The 17,086-nt window shown below is 39.9% G+C and overlaps 1 protein-coding gene across 1 annotated transcript in view; it reads right to left on the bottom strand.

Moving 5' to 3' along the window:
• dock8 (dedicator of cytokinesis 8) overlaps positions 1-17,086 on the bottom strand; it is a 53,140-nt gene that overhangs the window by 25,328 nt on the left and 10,726 nt on the right. The window contains exons 3-16 of the mRNA XM_020593669.1: positions 12,649-12,824; positions 12,161-12,232; positions 11,660-11,768; positions 9,532-9,741; positions 8,697-8,782; positions 7,668-7,734; positions 4,439-4,588; positions 4,095-4,175; positions 3,789-3,951; positions 3,517-3,653; positions 2,815-2,908; positions 1,697-1,859; positions 899-1,016; positions 724-794 (exon numbers count right to left, since the gene is read on the bottom strand). Coding sequence (XP_020449325.1) covers positions 724-794; positions 899-1,016; positions 1,697-1,859; positions 2,815-2,908; positions 3,517-3,653; positions 3,789-3,951; positions 4,095-4,175; positions 4,439-4,588; positions 7,668-7,734; positions 8,697-8,782; positions 9,532-9,741; positions 11,660-11,768; positions 12,161-12,232; positions 12,649-12,824 — 1,697 coding nt within the window. The remainder of the gene's footprint in view (positions 1-723; positions 795-898; positions 1,017-1,696; positions 1,860-2,814; positions 2,909-3,516; positions 3,654-3,788; positions 3,952-4,094; positions 4,176-4,438; positions 4,589-7,667; positions 7,735-8,696; positions 8,783-9,531; positions 9,742-11,659; positions 11,769-12,160; positions 12,233-12,648; positions 12,825-17,086) is intronic.

Below are 17,086 nucleotides of genomic sequence, written 5' to 3'. Positions count from 1 at the left end.
CCATTGTATATATTACAAAAAAGAGCGATAAGAATTGTGCATAAGATGGGGTATAGGGATCACACCAATGGAGCTTTCATACAGTCTAAATTGTTAAAATTTTTCGATTTAGTGGGATATAAGACTGCAGTGTTTATGTATAAAGCCAGGAACAATTTATTACCTGGTGGAATTCAAAAACTATAGTAATAGAATTGATGAGTTTAAACATAAATATAAAGGTTTGTGTCAATTAAGATATATGCAAGAACAGGTTTAACGATTAATCAGGTGTAATATTGTGGGTGTGGTGTATGAATGTTAATACTATGTAATATTTTTACTTGTGTGATGTAGAAGATAATTATCAAAGTATGTAATTATGTAAGAATGTTAACAGTCTAATATTTTTTAGTATATCACTAGCGTGGTGTAGAACAAAATTATCTATGTAGTAATACTGCTTGCAAACCAATGATGATAAGATGATGTTAGGGGGTAGGACTAGATAAGTCTGACTTCTTCCTACTCCGTTCAAGGATGTACTAGGTATAAGCAAATTGATAATGCATTTGTGGATATGTGTGAAATTATGTGTGTTGACATATTGACTGTCGTTACATGTTTGAAAGAATAAATCAAATCAAACAGAGACAATGAGAGTTACTCAGACTGGTAATATGACCAAAAGAAGCCAAACAGATGTTACAAACAGTATAACGTAATTCAGTAATGTGTACTTGCTTGTTGTGGTAGGTAACAGGGGTATAAACTTCCTGCAAAAATTCAGGGCCACTTGATTTTCCAAAAATGACCTGGGAATAGACAAGAGGGGGGAAACCACAGGAGAAATAGGACAAATCAATTTCATTATTATAACAGTGCTGTGAGTCGATAAATCATAAAGAGAGACGCTCACAGGCAGCGAGCAACTAGGGTCCTCTCCGCACATAAACTGGATTTTGATGGTGATATTTCTTGCTGAAGTCAGTCTGTTGACTAAGTTGAGCCTCTGGGGGTAAACATAGAGCAGGTTCCTACAGAGCCAGAGGAAAAGAAAAGGTGCCAGAGAGACTTTGTGTTTAATTAATAGATAATTAATCCAAACCGCTCCTATAATATCAAATAAGGCTGTTCCAATATACATCACTAGATGGCACTGTCTGCACAGCAACATCTTAATAAGGTACTGTAACAAACATACAACTAGTAATTTACTGTGACCTTCTGTGGTTTTAATACACTATCATCTGTCCTGAAACCTGAGATACAAAGAGACACTGCAGATTCCACTGAACAAATGCTCAGAGAATGCTAGTATGTAATTACCATGCAGAGGGCTTGTTCACACCTGAAGTTACTCATGTTTAACTACTGTACATGCAAAACCATTTTAGAGTAGAATTAAACCTGGGCTTACACACGAAGTGTCATTATTGTTATACTAAGAAGAAATTTCACAAATAGCACTGAATGGAAATACCTAAATACAGGCACTAGACTAAAAGAAGCAAAGCTGATATCACCTCTTGAGTGACAAGTACAGCATGACTAAGAGCCAGCAAACTTGGTTAATACCTCAAGCAACAGTATGAATCATTTGTGACTTTGGTGAAGATCAGATCGTAATTCATGGCCAGTTTATGCAGAAAACCAGGAAATTGAAAACAGTGCCATCACTTTTTCTTGCTACTGTATATTACATCCTCCAACACACCTGTAAATATTGTGAGGGACATAAACCTCACTGGATGGGAACTCCAGCACCTCTTTGACTGGCAACACAGTTTTCTCAGGTACTGGTAGGAGAGGGATGAGCTCAGTGGACAAACATCCCTGTGGTGTGGTGTGGACTGGGGACATGTCCAGTTTTATGAACCCTGGAAGATATGAGATAAACCCGGTTCAGACATTAGTCATCTACAAACACCACGTTCACATCACAGGCCTTATGCTCAATCCTGCTTTTTGTCAGATCCAGTCTTTTTGTGTTGATGGTCCAAATTCATGTTTGTAAGTGACATGTCTCCAGCTCTGGTGTAAACCCTGTTGAGATCCTGAATTGCCACTCGTGCACAGATTTAACTGAAAAGTTAGTTACATGCATACAACAATAACAACAATGTCATTTGTTCAACAGTCAATTCCCTGAAAAACTGCTTGGTTTAAATGTGTTCCTTCCAGTTTGGCTTGATGAGAACCTTCTCCATGAATGTGAAACAGAAGTAAAACATCCTCATCTCTCCACTGACCCCCGTACATGTTGCTGCTCTCCTCCCAGGATTATTTTTACCAGTCAGAGAAGGGCTGACACTGAATGATGTCAACAGGAGATATGCACATGCACATAAGAGTGAGATGCTGAAACAAAACCACATGAATTCTAATCTGACCGTTGCGACAGAGGTCACATAGTCAGAAGTCTGACATGAATCAGACTTCATACCACATACGCAAGTGCCCCAGATCTGATCTGGGGGAAGAAAAAAAAAAAAAAAGAAAAAAAAAAAATCAGATTTGTTTTGTTCGCACATCCGTAAAGAGATCAGATCTGAGTCTCTTGGAGAGAAAAACATTTTTTTAAAATCAAACTTAAGAGTCACTTCAGCAAGTAGTCTGAATGTAGCATATGTGAGAAATACCTATTGTGTGTGTATGTGTATTATTATTATTGTTATTATTATTATTGGCGACAGGTTTGGACTCACCTTAGACTGTAAAAAGTCCTCAACTGGTGTTAAGTAGTTTTTCCATTGCCCATGATGAACAACTACTTCTTCAGTTAATAAAATAAAATAAAATCTCAGAATGTGTTTGAACATGATGAGAGCTGACCTGGTATCGCCTTGATTCTCCTCTGTGGATTGGAGGTTTTCTTGATCTCAGCCAGGATCTTCAGCAAGTCCTCATCACTCAGGCGCTCTCCCTCCTGACACACACATATTCGTTTTCATTCCTCATGGGGATTTTACATTGACTTACATTAATCTCCTGGACACTTACCCGAACACCACTACTCGCCAGACCTAACCTTGCTGTTACCCTCACCTCACTCTAATCTAAAACTAAGGCTTCACGCTATAATTCAATGATTTACGTGGTGGGGACTTGCATCTGGGCCAAATCCCAACAATATCAGTGTGTAAACAGGCTTCAGTCCTCACAGTGTGAGTAATACCAGGTGCACATGCACGCACACATAAAGCACAGTTAACTACTGAGTGATAAAAAAAAAAAAAAATGTTTTAATGAAAAGCCAGGGTGACCAGCACCAAAGGATCAGAGTACCAGGATGTCTGCATAACAGAAATGGTTTTAACAGTGAAGCTACTGATTTCTATTTTGTTTTCTAGAAACATTTGTCCAAGGTGGATTTTTTATGGTAGAAACATTACTAGGACCCGATGGAATGCACAACATTTTGCAGAGCATGCCTGAGTAAAGAATGAGACAAGGCCATGCTATAACCACGAGTTAATGCATCTTGTATCGCAAGGAAATACTAGATTTGTCTTTCTGTGTGGGTGGTGGTCTGACCTGTTTGAAGATGGGGCTGATGGTGACGGTAGCACGTTTGAAGGCAGAAATGTTACAAAATTGATCATCAATCCCACTATAACGTTCAGAGTTCCTCCTGGGAAGCTGTGCTCTCCGGTCAATGCTGCTGGATTTACCTGGTGAAACAAAACGTAAAAGTCATGGATCAAATGATACAGACACACAACAATACACCGTCTCAGGAAATACACACACAAAGTCATTACAATAAAGACACCTAAAGAACCAAGCAAGGACGCACTAGCACACACCTCCTTTTAAGCTGTCAGAGTCTGTGATATCGTGGTCTATCGCAGCAGTAGAGATGACGTCCATGATTTTAACTGTTGCCCAGGCAAAAGGCATGCGATACCGACCCAGCCTCTGGCAGAAAGCCTCCGCCTGGCCTCGCAGCTTCTCAAGCTTGTCCTTGTTCTAAAAATGAAAAACCAAAAAATAAAAAAAATTAAAAAATGGCTAGAGGTGGTTCTATACTCAAAGTGCATTAAAAATGTACACTGTCTTTTTTTGAGATTTGACTGTTAATGACACATACAGTAATTGCTATGGCACATTACCTTTGCAGAGTCACATTCCCTCAGTGTCATATAGGGCTCGACACAGTCACTGATCTCACCCTGCTGGAGAACCTTTTCAATCTAAAAAACAGACAGGATGCACACAAGCAGCTCACCATTAATCAAAATCTGCAGTTTATTGGTAAAAGCACAATATACATGGCAGCAAGAGCAAGCAATGCAAAGATGGTACTGCACTGAATTGTGGGGTATATACAACTGATTAGGGAGTAAAACTAACTCATTTAAAGGCAGGACAAAATTCATGTTACTTCTGTTACAGTACATATTGTTGTTAGCATTTTTTCCATAGATGCTACAGATTATTCTTTATTGATTATTACCTTGATGACCAGGTAGATATCTGGGGAAGGGTAGGTGATTGAGAATATGGCGGATTTAGCCAAAGCAGAATTATTCACATGTGGCGTGTGAGGTTTCAAGAAGTTTTTAAACTGGTCTGAATTCAGGTCACAGTAGAAGTTCTCCGATATCTGGAGGGAAACAGAAATGAAAGGTTTTAAAGCCAGAAACATGTTTTTTACTTTTTATTTTTACTCTTCTTATTTTATGTAAACCAAATACTGATCATGGATCAGTGATCTGTTCAGTCCACTGCTGTTTGTCTACTCGCCTCCCTAATGGCCTCTGGCCAGGAATACGGCCACATGCCCAGGTCTGGCCTTGTCTGGTGTATGCCATGTGATATTTTTCACTGGAAAGCCATTAGCCACTCTCTTTCATTCTGCTCATCCCATAGGGCCTCTTATACAACGAGTGACCACACCAAATCAATCTTCTAGACAACCAACCCTGCCCAATATGTTAACCGGAATCCTTCAGACTTGTGTCTATGATCAGATTATTTACACTTTACTTACACTGGGGAAAGTAGTCTAGGTCATAATAAGAATCCTTAAGAAAGCTAAACTCCTGCAAAGATATTATGGTGAAAATGACCCTGCTCACTTTAACATGAGGCCCACTTCCTGCCAGAGTGAAGATTTCAAAAGATTGCAGTGGAGGAGTCAACCTCTTACTGACAAATGGCATCTTGGAATAACAGAAATGACTTCTCATTAACCAAAGCCAGCAAAGTTAAAGCGTTAAATATGCTTCATGTTCCAACTGAAGAGGAAAAAAACACCCACATCAAACTAAGTGCAAACGCTCACCAAGTTGTCATTCATGGTCAAGTATAACAACATCCAGTCATCTTTCAAACCACTACTTGTGAATGCAGTGAGACATGAGGACTGTAGTAGCCCTCTTTCACATGACATTTTTGTCATAGCACAGAGGCAACGTTTCTGACTCACTGACACATATCGTTTAAGAACAAATGCTTAACATTTTCTAATGGGACACGCTTGCAACCAGCCCTGTGTTGCCAACTTAGCAACCTTATCACATGATCTAGTGCCTTTTTAGACCCTGAAAATACCCTCCATTACAGCTCCATGAATCTGCAGTCATCCTGCTCTTGGTTAATAAATGCTTTTAGTGATGACAAAACACGTAGCGACAGAAACCCGCTGCAATGTGAAAATGCTGTGATATACTTGTGATCACTCTCTGGGTCCTCCCACAGAGCTGCAGTCACAGTCCAGCAACACTTGGCTTGTCTAGTCTTGTTGAGCAACAACAACAAGAGGACTACTAAATGCCTGTAGTAAACTCAGAGAGAAATAGACTATACTCAGCTCTGTTTACTGTGAGAATATATTTTTCTGTTAGCCGGTCTACGCCAACATTCATGAATCTGATGTCAGGCCATTTGTTGAATCAAATCCTGTGTACTGCACCTTGATGGGTGGACCAGAGAGACATGGCTAATAACTAGAGGATTATATGGATTTATATGAACATCTGCTGCAGATTTCACAGATGTGAAATGACAAAACTGATGTGAACACAAAACCAAACACAGCAACTGCATTCCCATGAGACAGCAGTAAGGGATGCAGAAAAACTGAAAAGTGAGACAAATATGCAGCAGAAATGTGGCAGACAATAAAATCTAACACTAACACAGAAGAAAGAAAAAAAGAAACGAGTGTACTGAAAAGAGCTGCGGAAAAACTTTAGAGATAAATGGGTCAGGAGCAAATGCAACGCAAGCTTCACAGATTCTCCTTCATTAAGAAAGACAAACATTTATTAACTCTAACAGTCTGGCAGTGACTCTACTCAGTGTGACTGGCAGGAGATGGTATTGACCTCCACAAGGACACATGATAAAATTAGTCACATTCACTGTGAGAATGTGACACTTCAGCTCTGACATCAGAAAGGAATGAAGCAGGAGTCAAAATGTTCTCGATTTGTAGCATCTTCTTTTAAAAAATATGTAAAAGACGCATGGCTTACACTATCTGATGTCCCAAGATTGGCTTACACGTATACAGTCTGTTTTTAAAATAACAGGGCACTGTTTTGCCCCATCTTAACTGACCGACAGTCCTGGAGATAAGCTCAGCAGCATTAGTGCAGCTAACATAAGGGCAAAGCCAGAGGCTAAAACCGTGTATCATCTAAGAGATTGGTGAGCACTTAAAAACAACCTAAATCCTCCACCAGAGGAGAGAAAAATGAAGACATCTAGCTGTGTAAGTCCACAGAAAGCATTCAAACAGCCCTACATCAAATTGGTTGACTGGAAAATGGGGTGCAGTATTAATAGTAATAGAAGCAAAATATGACAACGCCCAGGGCCATAAGCAGTGAGGAGGACATAAAACCATGTAGATTACACCAACTCCTCACTGAGTTGTAATAAGAGATGAGTGTTACTCTCTGTTAATGCAAAAGTCATTATCTTTTTTCAGATTTTGCTACTATAGGTATTAGGTAATGCTTTCATTCAAAGTGCTTTACACTTTGCCTCTCATCCATCCACTGACACACACTCAGACACTCATGGTGGCAAGCTGCTTTGCAAGGAACTGACCCAGCCATTGGAAGCAAATAGGATTCCAATAGCTTACCGGTATTTATATACCAATCTGACCATTTTACATACCAAACTGAGTATGTATAAAAAATATAAATTAAATGTAAATGTTGTGGTTATTAGCTGATCATGACATGGTACAGACCAATGTACACAATACTGATGTAAATAGGCCTTTGCTTATGTATTAGGCTGATTATTTACAATAAGAGTGATATCAAGGTCTAATCTTCTGTTTTGATTTTAAATAGTTCCGTTTCCTTTTGGCTACACTTGGCCCACAGATTTCAACTGTAATACAACTCAGTATATTGCTGTTTCTGTAACTTACAACCGTAATACCTGCCCTCAGTATTGCCATCGCATCAGTTACAAGCACCACAAAACTATATAATGTAGTGAGTATACAGTATGTGATAAGTCACATATATATAATAAACAAACAAGAACTGAGGACAAAAAACAGACCAAGTTACAAATGTCAAATGAAAGATATCCTTACAGTCTCCATAAGCAGGTTACATGTCTCACACACATTTAGCTTCAGAAACAACCTGAAGACAGCATTAGAAATTTAGAGAATTACTATGAATTTCATATTCCAGTGAAAGTTGTCTTACCTTTTTCTTCTCTTTCAGATCAAACAGAGCCATAGTTGCAAATATGGGCTCAATGTCAATCTCAAACCTTTAAAGCCAAGAAGGAAAAGGGAAATTTTTATTTACTAATAGCAATGAAGACAAATACTTTACAGTACATAATCAGCATTAATACTCTTTTTTCCCCCTTTTACTCAGGCTGTGTTTCTGGTTCTATTATATGCCTAGAGATTTTTTTCTTAAATTGGGAAATAGCAAAATGTATTACAGTAAGCAATGACATGTTTGGACTGAGAGTTAAAGGACAGGGGTGAAGCTGCCAAACCACCACAAGCAGAGAAAAGAGTTCAACTCAAACATCTGAGGGAGTTCAAGAGTGAAAAACAGAACTATGTGTTGGTGTCTGCGCATGTGTGAGGGAGTGTGTGCATCTTTCTATGATTTTGCGGACAAATTTTTAGCTTGGTACTATCATTTTGTGGACATTTTGGCGCTGTGAAGACATTGTGGCTGATCTTCACATCTTCAAAAGGCTGTCTGAGGACTTGATTTTTGGGTTAAGGTTAGAATTAAAACTTAGATTAGATTTGAGTTTAAGGGTTAGGTTAAGCTTAGGCAAGTTGTAGTTATGGTTAAGGTTACTGTTGGTCTCAGGGAATGTAAGTCAGTGTAGGCCCCATGAAGGTCTACGTGTGTGTGTGTGTGAGAATGAGAGAGAGAATGATAAAGAAACAGAAAGAAAATCCCAGAAAGAGAGGGAGGGACAGTGATTTTCTGGAAAACAACAACCACTACACAGCACTCCTCCACCCTCACACACTCCTTTTTGAAACAACTACTCAGTCATGATTCCATGTGACATGGAACAATGCACTATATTTTAAATGCTAAGCAGAAGATCATTTTCATAAACAAGAGGGTGTTGGAATAAGTAACCTTTAACCCAAGTAACTAACTGTTCCTTGTCCAACTTCTAAGAAAAACAGAAGGCCGTTGTTTAATTCTAGAGCTATTCTCCTTCCTACAATGCAATGAAAATGAGTGGCATACTTGATGGCCTGGCATCGGACCAGGATGCGGTCTCCAGTGTGCTCCTTGGGGCAGTCAGGGATGGGCCGGATCTCCACGGCATCTTCCTGGAACATAATAACAGAAAAAGGTTGCAAACCATGCAAAAAAGGGGAGGAGTTATAATGTTTGGAGACGTTTTAGAACCTTGGGACTGGGAGGCAGTGAAATTTAAACTAGAAAATAGCAACACATTCTTCATGTGTTAACAATATACAAATGTACAACCAATCACAGACAGGAAAGGTGTAAATTCAGTGTATTATCATATTAAGCAAAGTAATTTAGCAAATCCTCAACTGGGAATGTTTGGAACTTGAAAAAATTACTGCCAAAAAGTTGTTTATCATTAAAATAGTAGCAGATTAACTATCTACTTTAAAAACAGATTTTAAAAATGTTATTATTATAAAAGAGTATTTTTATATTATTGTTATTTCTCATATATCATATAAATACTAGAAAAATTCCTCAGTTCCCACCACAGTGAAAGCAAGATACCAAAAACATTTGTGGAAGAAAGCGTTTGAAGAGTTTTGAAAATTCTTGCAGCATGACAGAAGGATCTAAAAGACCTTTAGACAGTCTCTTGATACCTTAGTCACAATTAGAAAATATATCAGGGCTTGCGTCATAACATATCACATTACCATTAGTCTGTTGCCCACAATTGCACAACTTTTAATGAAGTAATATTGTTTTGAAGCTCACACTAGTTTCCATATTGGTGAGGTATGCCTTCTTCAAAAATGTAAAATTATACAAGCAGGCACTGGTATGTTATAGTATCTGTACACCAGCTCTGTCTTCATCTCACCTCGTCAGCTGGTGGATACAGAGCAAACAGCTCAGGGTATCTATTCCCCTGCCGTGCCTCCTGGTTGAAGCGGTCCAACTCCTCATGGCTGCTGAAAGCCAACAGCCCCTCTACCCTCTGGTCTGGAGTTAAACAACGCAGGTTAAAGTCAGAGGAGGTCAGCGTGCGACCAGATTCATCGGTGAGCCTTGCTAAAGTTGGAGACTTGACCTGGGGAAATACAAAATGTCGGGATAAATGGTGGCGTTTGGGGTCAGGGAGGACAGAGAGAATGTGATGAGTGTAATGAAATGTGAGAGCAGGACAGATTGAGCAACAGGAGAACGACAAAGATGAGAAAGTGAATAAGGTATAAATGAAAGTATACCGGGGGTGTTATTATGACAGAAAACTAATTAAAATAGGTGCAAGGTAAAGAATACCAGCAGATATTTTGCCAAAGCCTGCTATCTCCTTTAAAGTAATTACTTGATTTAGATTTTAATAACTGAATAATCATAATTTCAAGGAGATTCCAATTCTCCCCCTATCGTTTTAAATCTCCCTACATTGTCCCAAATCTATGCATACTACACTGCTCAAAAACAATTAAGGGAACACTTGGATAAAAATGAGCACCAGGAAATGAGCAGGCATGAGCTGAAAACCTTTAAATTCACTCACATTATACAGTAGTGTGATATTCAGATGTATATAAACATTTCAGAAGCAGAAAACACTGTAATTCCTATTTAGTAATTAAGAGTTGATATTACATTGTATTAAATTTATCTGACTGGATCATTCTCTGTCCATCAGTAACAATTCCCTCAATTTGGCAACAGCACCATATGGAATTACTCAAACTCAGCTTCAGGGCATAACCTCGGCCTCTGCCACCCCTGTCTCCTGTCTATTTCACTTCCATCAGTTTCACATCCTGCTTCTCCAGCCACAGGCTGGGACTGACCGAGCTTCTACCCTGCTGAAGCTTCATCCTGCCAAATCTCCAAGAGACCATCACACCCTAAAGCAACAGCAGACTTGACCATAGGAGAGTCCCATTAAGTGCTGAAGGACAATAGTGTTGTTCTTCCCTTCTCTGTCACTCTCTTTCTTGCATGTTGATCATGGGAATCCAGTGTCATTAATAGGGGCCTTTCGGTTTGGGTAATTAACCAGAACTGGCAAGGACTGAGCAACAAGAGGAGGCTGGTGGGAGATGGTTGGATAACTAGCCCAAAGCTGAGAGTGGTGCTGATTGGAACTTGGATTGCTGGGACTGCATGATGCAGTGAGAGAGGGTGGGAACTTGGCTCAAAATAATGTCAGTGGAGGACTGAGGCATGGATCCACAATGAAAGCAAAGCCTGATGACTTCATGCAGATGTCAGCTACTGAGTCTTTTTTTTTAAATATAGTATACCGTATATTTAACCATAACATCTACAGTATCTGATTATGTGGTGAAGCCCACAGAGGTGTTGAGGGTTGGAGTGTGTTTAACAATCAGGTTTAGTTTCATGCAGCCCAGGCTGAGTAAACCTGACAGGGCCAGTACAGTGGTGAAAGAGGAATAACAAAACACTGTTGTGTTCACTGTTAAAGCATCCCCCACCCTGGGTTCCCACCCATCCCTCACATTCACATTCAGTACTGTTGCCTTTCTCTCAAGCCTTGATCAGTATGGACTACCATACAGCTCTCACTAAAACGTCTACCCTTCACAAAGGACACTTTAACTAAGTGCAACACCTTGGCATTCAAGGACTAAGTTGGAAAGTAGCTTTATTTGTCCTTCTTTGAAAGCACACTTAAAAGAACAGTTTGAAATTTTGGGAAGCAGCTTATTCGCTTTCTTGCTGAAAGTTTCTATAGATGAGAAGAACAATGCCAGTCTCTCATGTCTGCATAATATGGAGCCAGAGCATGAAGATGATTAGCTCGAAATAAAAACTAGATGCCCAGAAGAACAGCTAGCTTGCACTTCAAAAAGTTACCTTCCAGCACCCGTAGAGCTCAGTAATTACATGTTACACTGAAGATTTGTTGTTTAATTTATCCCAGCATTTCTTAAGATTGAAATAAAAACTTCAAAGAGTGAGTGTGTGTGTTAAAATGCATGGTTGACTGTATTTGTGTTCCTTACTGGTTTCTCTTGGTTTTCTGGCTGAACATCAGAGTCAAAGGTCTGTTTCTGAAGACACTTGTGCAGGCCAGCTCGAGTTGAATAGGCGCTCCAACCATCCCCCTGGCACCTACACACACACACACACCAGAAGGTAATATATGGCTACAACTGATACACCTCTGCACTTCTAATCAAACTAGATAACACAAACAGTAGTTTTACACAACATGTGTGTGTTGAGTATGTGTGGGGATTTGCACTACAATGTATCAGACAGGAGGTCCCAGTGTATCCCAGGCCTCTTGTTTCCTGATTAACAGACACATGCAACAGTGTAACAACTAAAATGAAAGGACATCCTATCAGGTATTATTTCAAAAATAAAACATGGTTTTCCATGTCTAATCTCTAGAAATACTGCTTTTGTCATTTTAAAGTAGCAACGTGAAACCTAACAGCATGTACAACCGCTGCACAGCTCGGACTATGACTGTTGTGTGCCTCTCAGGGAGTATTTACCTTCTTGAAACCACAAGCCACGGCTGGGTGTAAGTCTTTACACAGTCTCTTACATGGGGACCAAGCTCCACTCTACAAGATGAGGGACAAAAGTAAAGGAGAATAAGAAGACATGTACACAAACACGCATGTGAACATTCACAGACAGCTGTAAGCTTTACATTCCTCTCCCATCTTAATCTGTACTTCATGGTCACATTGTTAGCACAAGTGAATGCTAAGATGCTGAAACATGCACTGACAGAATAGCTTTAGGATGATTTTAGGCATTCCAATAAACTCACTGAGTCCTGTCCTTCAGAAATGCATTAAGATTGTCATTTGACTTTTATCTAACACAAAGTTCATGAAAAGTGCAGATATACAGTATGTGCACTGATGACTGTGAGGCTAAAAACACTGCTTACTACCATTTTTGCACTATTTTACACCAAGGTCCACTTGTTTCTGTTGTTCTGCTGTTTAATATCTATTGGTGTGTAACCCACCCATCTTCAGGGACAGAGTGTCGAACAGTGCGACACTCCTTCTCCACCTGCTCCACCTTCAGGTCATCATCGGGGAAGTCTCCAAGTTCTTGCATCAGGGCTGATTCTCCACTTCGTAGCTGTGACATCAAGAATTCCTCCAGGTCCAGGGGCTCCACCGCTTCATACGACTGGGGCTGAAGAATGAAGGAGTGATGGAGGAAGAGAAACATTGACAATGGGAGGAGAAAAAGAGAAAGCTAGATTAGAAAAGGGATTAGAATACTTGGCACCAAATATCAGTGGAGAATCAGCAGAGATCCTTAAAAGTACATTTTGCAACAAATGTATGGATGTAAGGCTTCTGAAGACTCTGTCTCAGATTTGTCTCATAAGGTTTAGATATGGGGCAACAAAACTATGTTAAACATGTTGAATAAACAAAACAGAATAATTATTTGTGAAAACAAGAGGCTGATTTCTTAATTTGCACAGTCCTCTGTCGTATCCAAATACTGCAGATGAATACTGAGGGGAAAAAAACATAGGCAGGGAGGTGGGACCATGTTGAATGACAACTTTCTTTTTAATGCCTCAATCTTGTACCTGTCAAGGAACAAAAGATACATAAACAGATATTAAAACAAACTGGCCTGTATCAGACAACCAAACATTTTTCCTATTTGAACCTATTTTTAGACAGAAACTCCAGCAGCCCACACTCCAGAGCTACAGGAGATCAGTGGCTGTAATCACTTTTATGTATAGTACAGATGGGTTGAATTTTTCACAAGGGCCTTTAAATCAGTGCATATTGTTAAAATCATCAACAGCAGTAATTGAACCACTTCCCACTGGTGCTTAAAGGGGAGGAACACAATAGTTAAACCTTTTATCATAAGGCAGCAGAAGATCTGAACAATCTGGCTGGCTACCGTTGTAAAAGTCTGAATAGTAATCACCTTTATTTGGCCAAGTATGTTACATACAAGGAATTTGTTTCTGGTACAGAACCGAGGCAGCCATCTGCGGCGCCAACTCAACCAATGGCTTTAACCATCGGGGGCAACTTGGGGGTTCAGTGTCTTGCCCAAGGACACTTCGGCACGTGGACTGCAGGCACCAAGATTTGAACCTCCAACCCTCCGGTTGGGAGACAACTACTCTACCCACTGAACCACAGTCGCCCCCAGTAGTGGCAGCTAACTGGGCAGAGAACCAGTCTGATTACACTCAGTGGATGATTCCTATAATATAATAAAACTATCCTCTCAATGTTTTTCAACATAAACAATGCACAGGGTTCAGAGAGTAAATCTAAAAAGATATTTTTTAGTTTCTAGTGCTATACACTGTTGCACAAGGGAAGAATATGCATGAAAAACAGGTGTGAAAGAATGAGAGAGAAAGAGTGAGTAGAGGAGAGATACAGAGCCAAACCAGTACCTGGTATAGCCTACACATTAACAGATAACATGAAGTGTCTCAAATAACTGCAGCAACAACATGAGTCACCACTGCGCTCAACTTTTGAAAGCAGAGCAAATTCCATTTGCCTTCAGACATGTTTTTGCACATCAGTCCACCCTAAGGGATATTATTCTGTGCTGAGTACACAAGAGAAATTTTTACCACATGGGTGAGTATTAATGGTTAGCATGCAATAGAAGACACAGACAGATGGAACAGCGGTATCATTATTACTTTAAATGACAGGCCTGTAGATGAGACCTTCAGCTCCTCTGTTCTGAGGAGGAGGAGGAGGAGGAGGCGTCGACCTCAACAGCGTCTCTATAGTGGCGGTCTTCTTCATACATACATTTCTCTGGCTCTTTGCCTCAAAGTTCAAACAACCATTATAGCATGGCCACTTTTTCTTGTTTAGTACGGAGGCTAATGAAAACAAATGAATGCAAATCTATGCATGCCTCTGATCAGTGCCTGCTGCTCTGTGGACTCATGAAAGGAGCCAGCGAGAAACTAGTGCTCCTTGCCAAATCAGCAGTCAGACTTACTATCAGCTTGGTGATTATAAAGACGATGCCTTTGCAACAAATTATGAGAATGGAGTTTGCTTTCACAAGCAAGAAGCACTGGAAACAAGTGAAAACACTCAATGAAGACAACACAAGGAAAATAAACTAAGCTTTTTGGGAAAAGAAATTACACTTTTAAAGCCAAGACATGTTGTATCATCATAAGTGGATGCTCTTTAATGCAAAAGTCATCCAATTAAAAGCTATATGTATGTACAAACACCACTGCTTTCAATGACCCAGGAGAGACAGCCGACATGTATATGTAACAGAAAACTCACTGCAAAAAATGTTCTTACAAAACACAACTACATTAAAGCTGAACTGTGATATTTAAGACAAACAAGAATACTAATAAATTCATTCTTAAGTTTCATTAGATGACAGTTGCACTCATACGGAAACTGTAGACTTACCCTGACTGAACAACTGCACCATAAAAAGGAAGTGCCTTCAAAATGGCGCACTCCGGATATATAGTAGGAACCTAGAGTGCACACCTACTGACACTGAGTGCTTTTTGTTAAAACCAAGGCAAAGTGTAGCGCACCGATCATCTTTAAACTGATCTTCATGTTGCCAGAAGCTGAGAACTCCAGTTAATCAGAGAAAAAAAAAAAATTACCAAAAGAGGAAGAGGTGTTTACAGCCCATTAAAATGAATGTTTGAGTTGACCCTGACTGTTTAAACCCACAAAACATTTTGAGCAGCTTTGAGCATTTAGAGCAAAGTGGCTAACAGCTTAGAGCTGCAAACCTAACCACAATACCTTAAAGGAAGTGACATCACCAAGGCATCCCTTCACCAACTGGTGTTTCAACAGACAAGAACAGAAACCACAGACACACAATCGTGCATGCTGCTGATATACACATTCACAAGTGCTGCACACAAGCACAAAAACACAGAGCACTTCATCCTAATCTCTTAATTATATAAAGCTACAAGAAACACCAATCAGTCAACTTTTGTAATTTCAGGCACTAAAAATAGCAGCAGAGCAAGAGAGGGACAATGGTGATAATACAGCGATCTGTGTCACAACTGCAGCAATAACCCCCCCTCTCTGTGATAGACATGACTGCTGAATAAAGAGAAACTATCATCCTGGAGATTATAGTATTAAAACCCCTCTCCTGTAGCCCAAATTCAGCCATATTAAATATTTGCCCATGTAAGCTGCCCCATCTAGCGCCTGTCAGTAGCCAAGGCACTGACCCATTTCCCAAGCAGGTTAGAGATTAACCGTGTCGCATGCTACGAGCTGGGGTCCATGTACTCCTTCTCAAACCCTGTCAGCTCATAACCTCAAGGATCATCACTGGGAAAGTATCAAAGGGCTTCAGCTCAGTCACACGTGTGCACAGATATGTTAGGAGACTTAATGCCTAAGAGCTTTAAAAAAACGTTACATGAGAGAAATGTAGGGCAGAAGAGACATAAAAATGTGAGGGGAAGAGAGAAATATAAAAAAGCAAAAGGACTGAAAGAGAAATATAAGAATCTAGGAGGCAATGGTTCAGAGGGTACCACAGAGAGACTCAGTGGGAAACAAATCCCTGCAAGGGATTACTGTGCATCATTCTGTGTGCTTGCTTAAGAGAGCAGGGATCACTGTCTGCTAAGCCTCAACTAAAGAGGAAAAAACAACCCGTCATATTGTTGTTCAATGCTCTGCAAAAACTAAAGGATACTAGGTTTTCTAAACCCTGATGAAAACAGAACAGGCAGTGCCAGCCCAGTTTTAACAAAAGCGAGGTTAAGCCATGACTACATTTTCATAACATCTATAGAAAGAGGAAGAATGATTCTTCCTAATAATACTCACTACAGCTGTCTGCATTTCTGCAAAAGCACTAACTTAGGCTGCAACATAATTTCTATTATACAAAATACATATATTATTCTGAGTCAAACATTCTTGGTGCCAGGAAAGAGGATGTGAAGAAAATACGTTTATAGCCCTTTAGGGGTGTAAGCACAAAAACTAAAAAGGTACTATGTGAGTGTTGCATTAAAGGAATCCACTCCACAGTCTTCCTGGTCACAGTATGAATTTGTCCTCAACTTACATTACATCGCTGAATTTACAGATGCAACTTTATAGATACAGCACTAATTTTCTGCTGATCTCCAAAAAACGTGTTAGATTTTTGTGGAAGTATTTATGTAGTCCGTAGTTTTCTCTGGACCCCTACCCAATGTGACCAGTGATGACATGTTTAGCCGCATGTCGTCATTCAACCGCTGGCTGTCTAGGTGGTGCCCAGAATAACGTGGGCTTCATAGACAACTAGAAAACATTTTGGGGAAAACCTGGTCTGATTAGTAGAGACGGCATCCATCCCACTTTGGGTGGTGCGGCTCTCTCATCTAGAAATCTGGACGAGTTTGTTTTACAACCTAAATTATGACAACCCAG

This window comes from Monopterus albus, unplaced genomic scaffold, assembly GCF_001952655.1.
Source record: "Monopterus albus unplaced genomic scaffold, M_albus_1.0 scaffold20.1, whole genome shotgun sequence".
Taxonomy (NCBI): domain Eukaryota; kingdom Metazoa; phylum Chordata; class Actinopteri; order Synbranchiformes; family Synbranchidae; genus Monopterus; species Monopterus albus.
The sequence above is the reverse complement of the archived record's forward strand: the minus strand, read 5'-3'. Positions and strand labels throughout refer to the sequence as shown.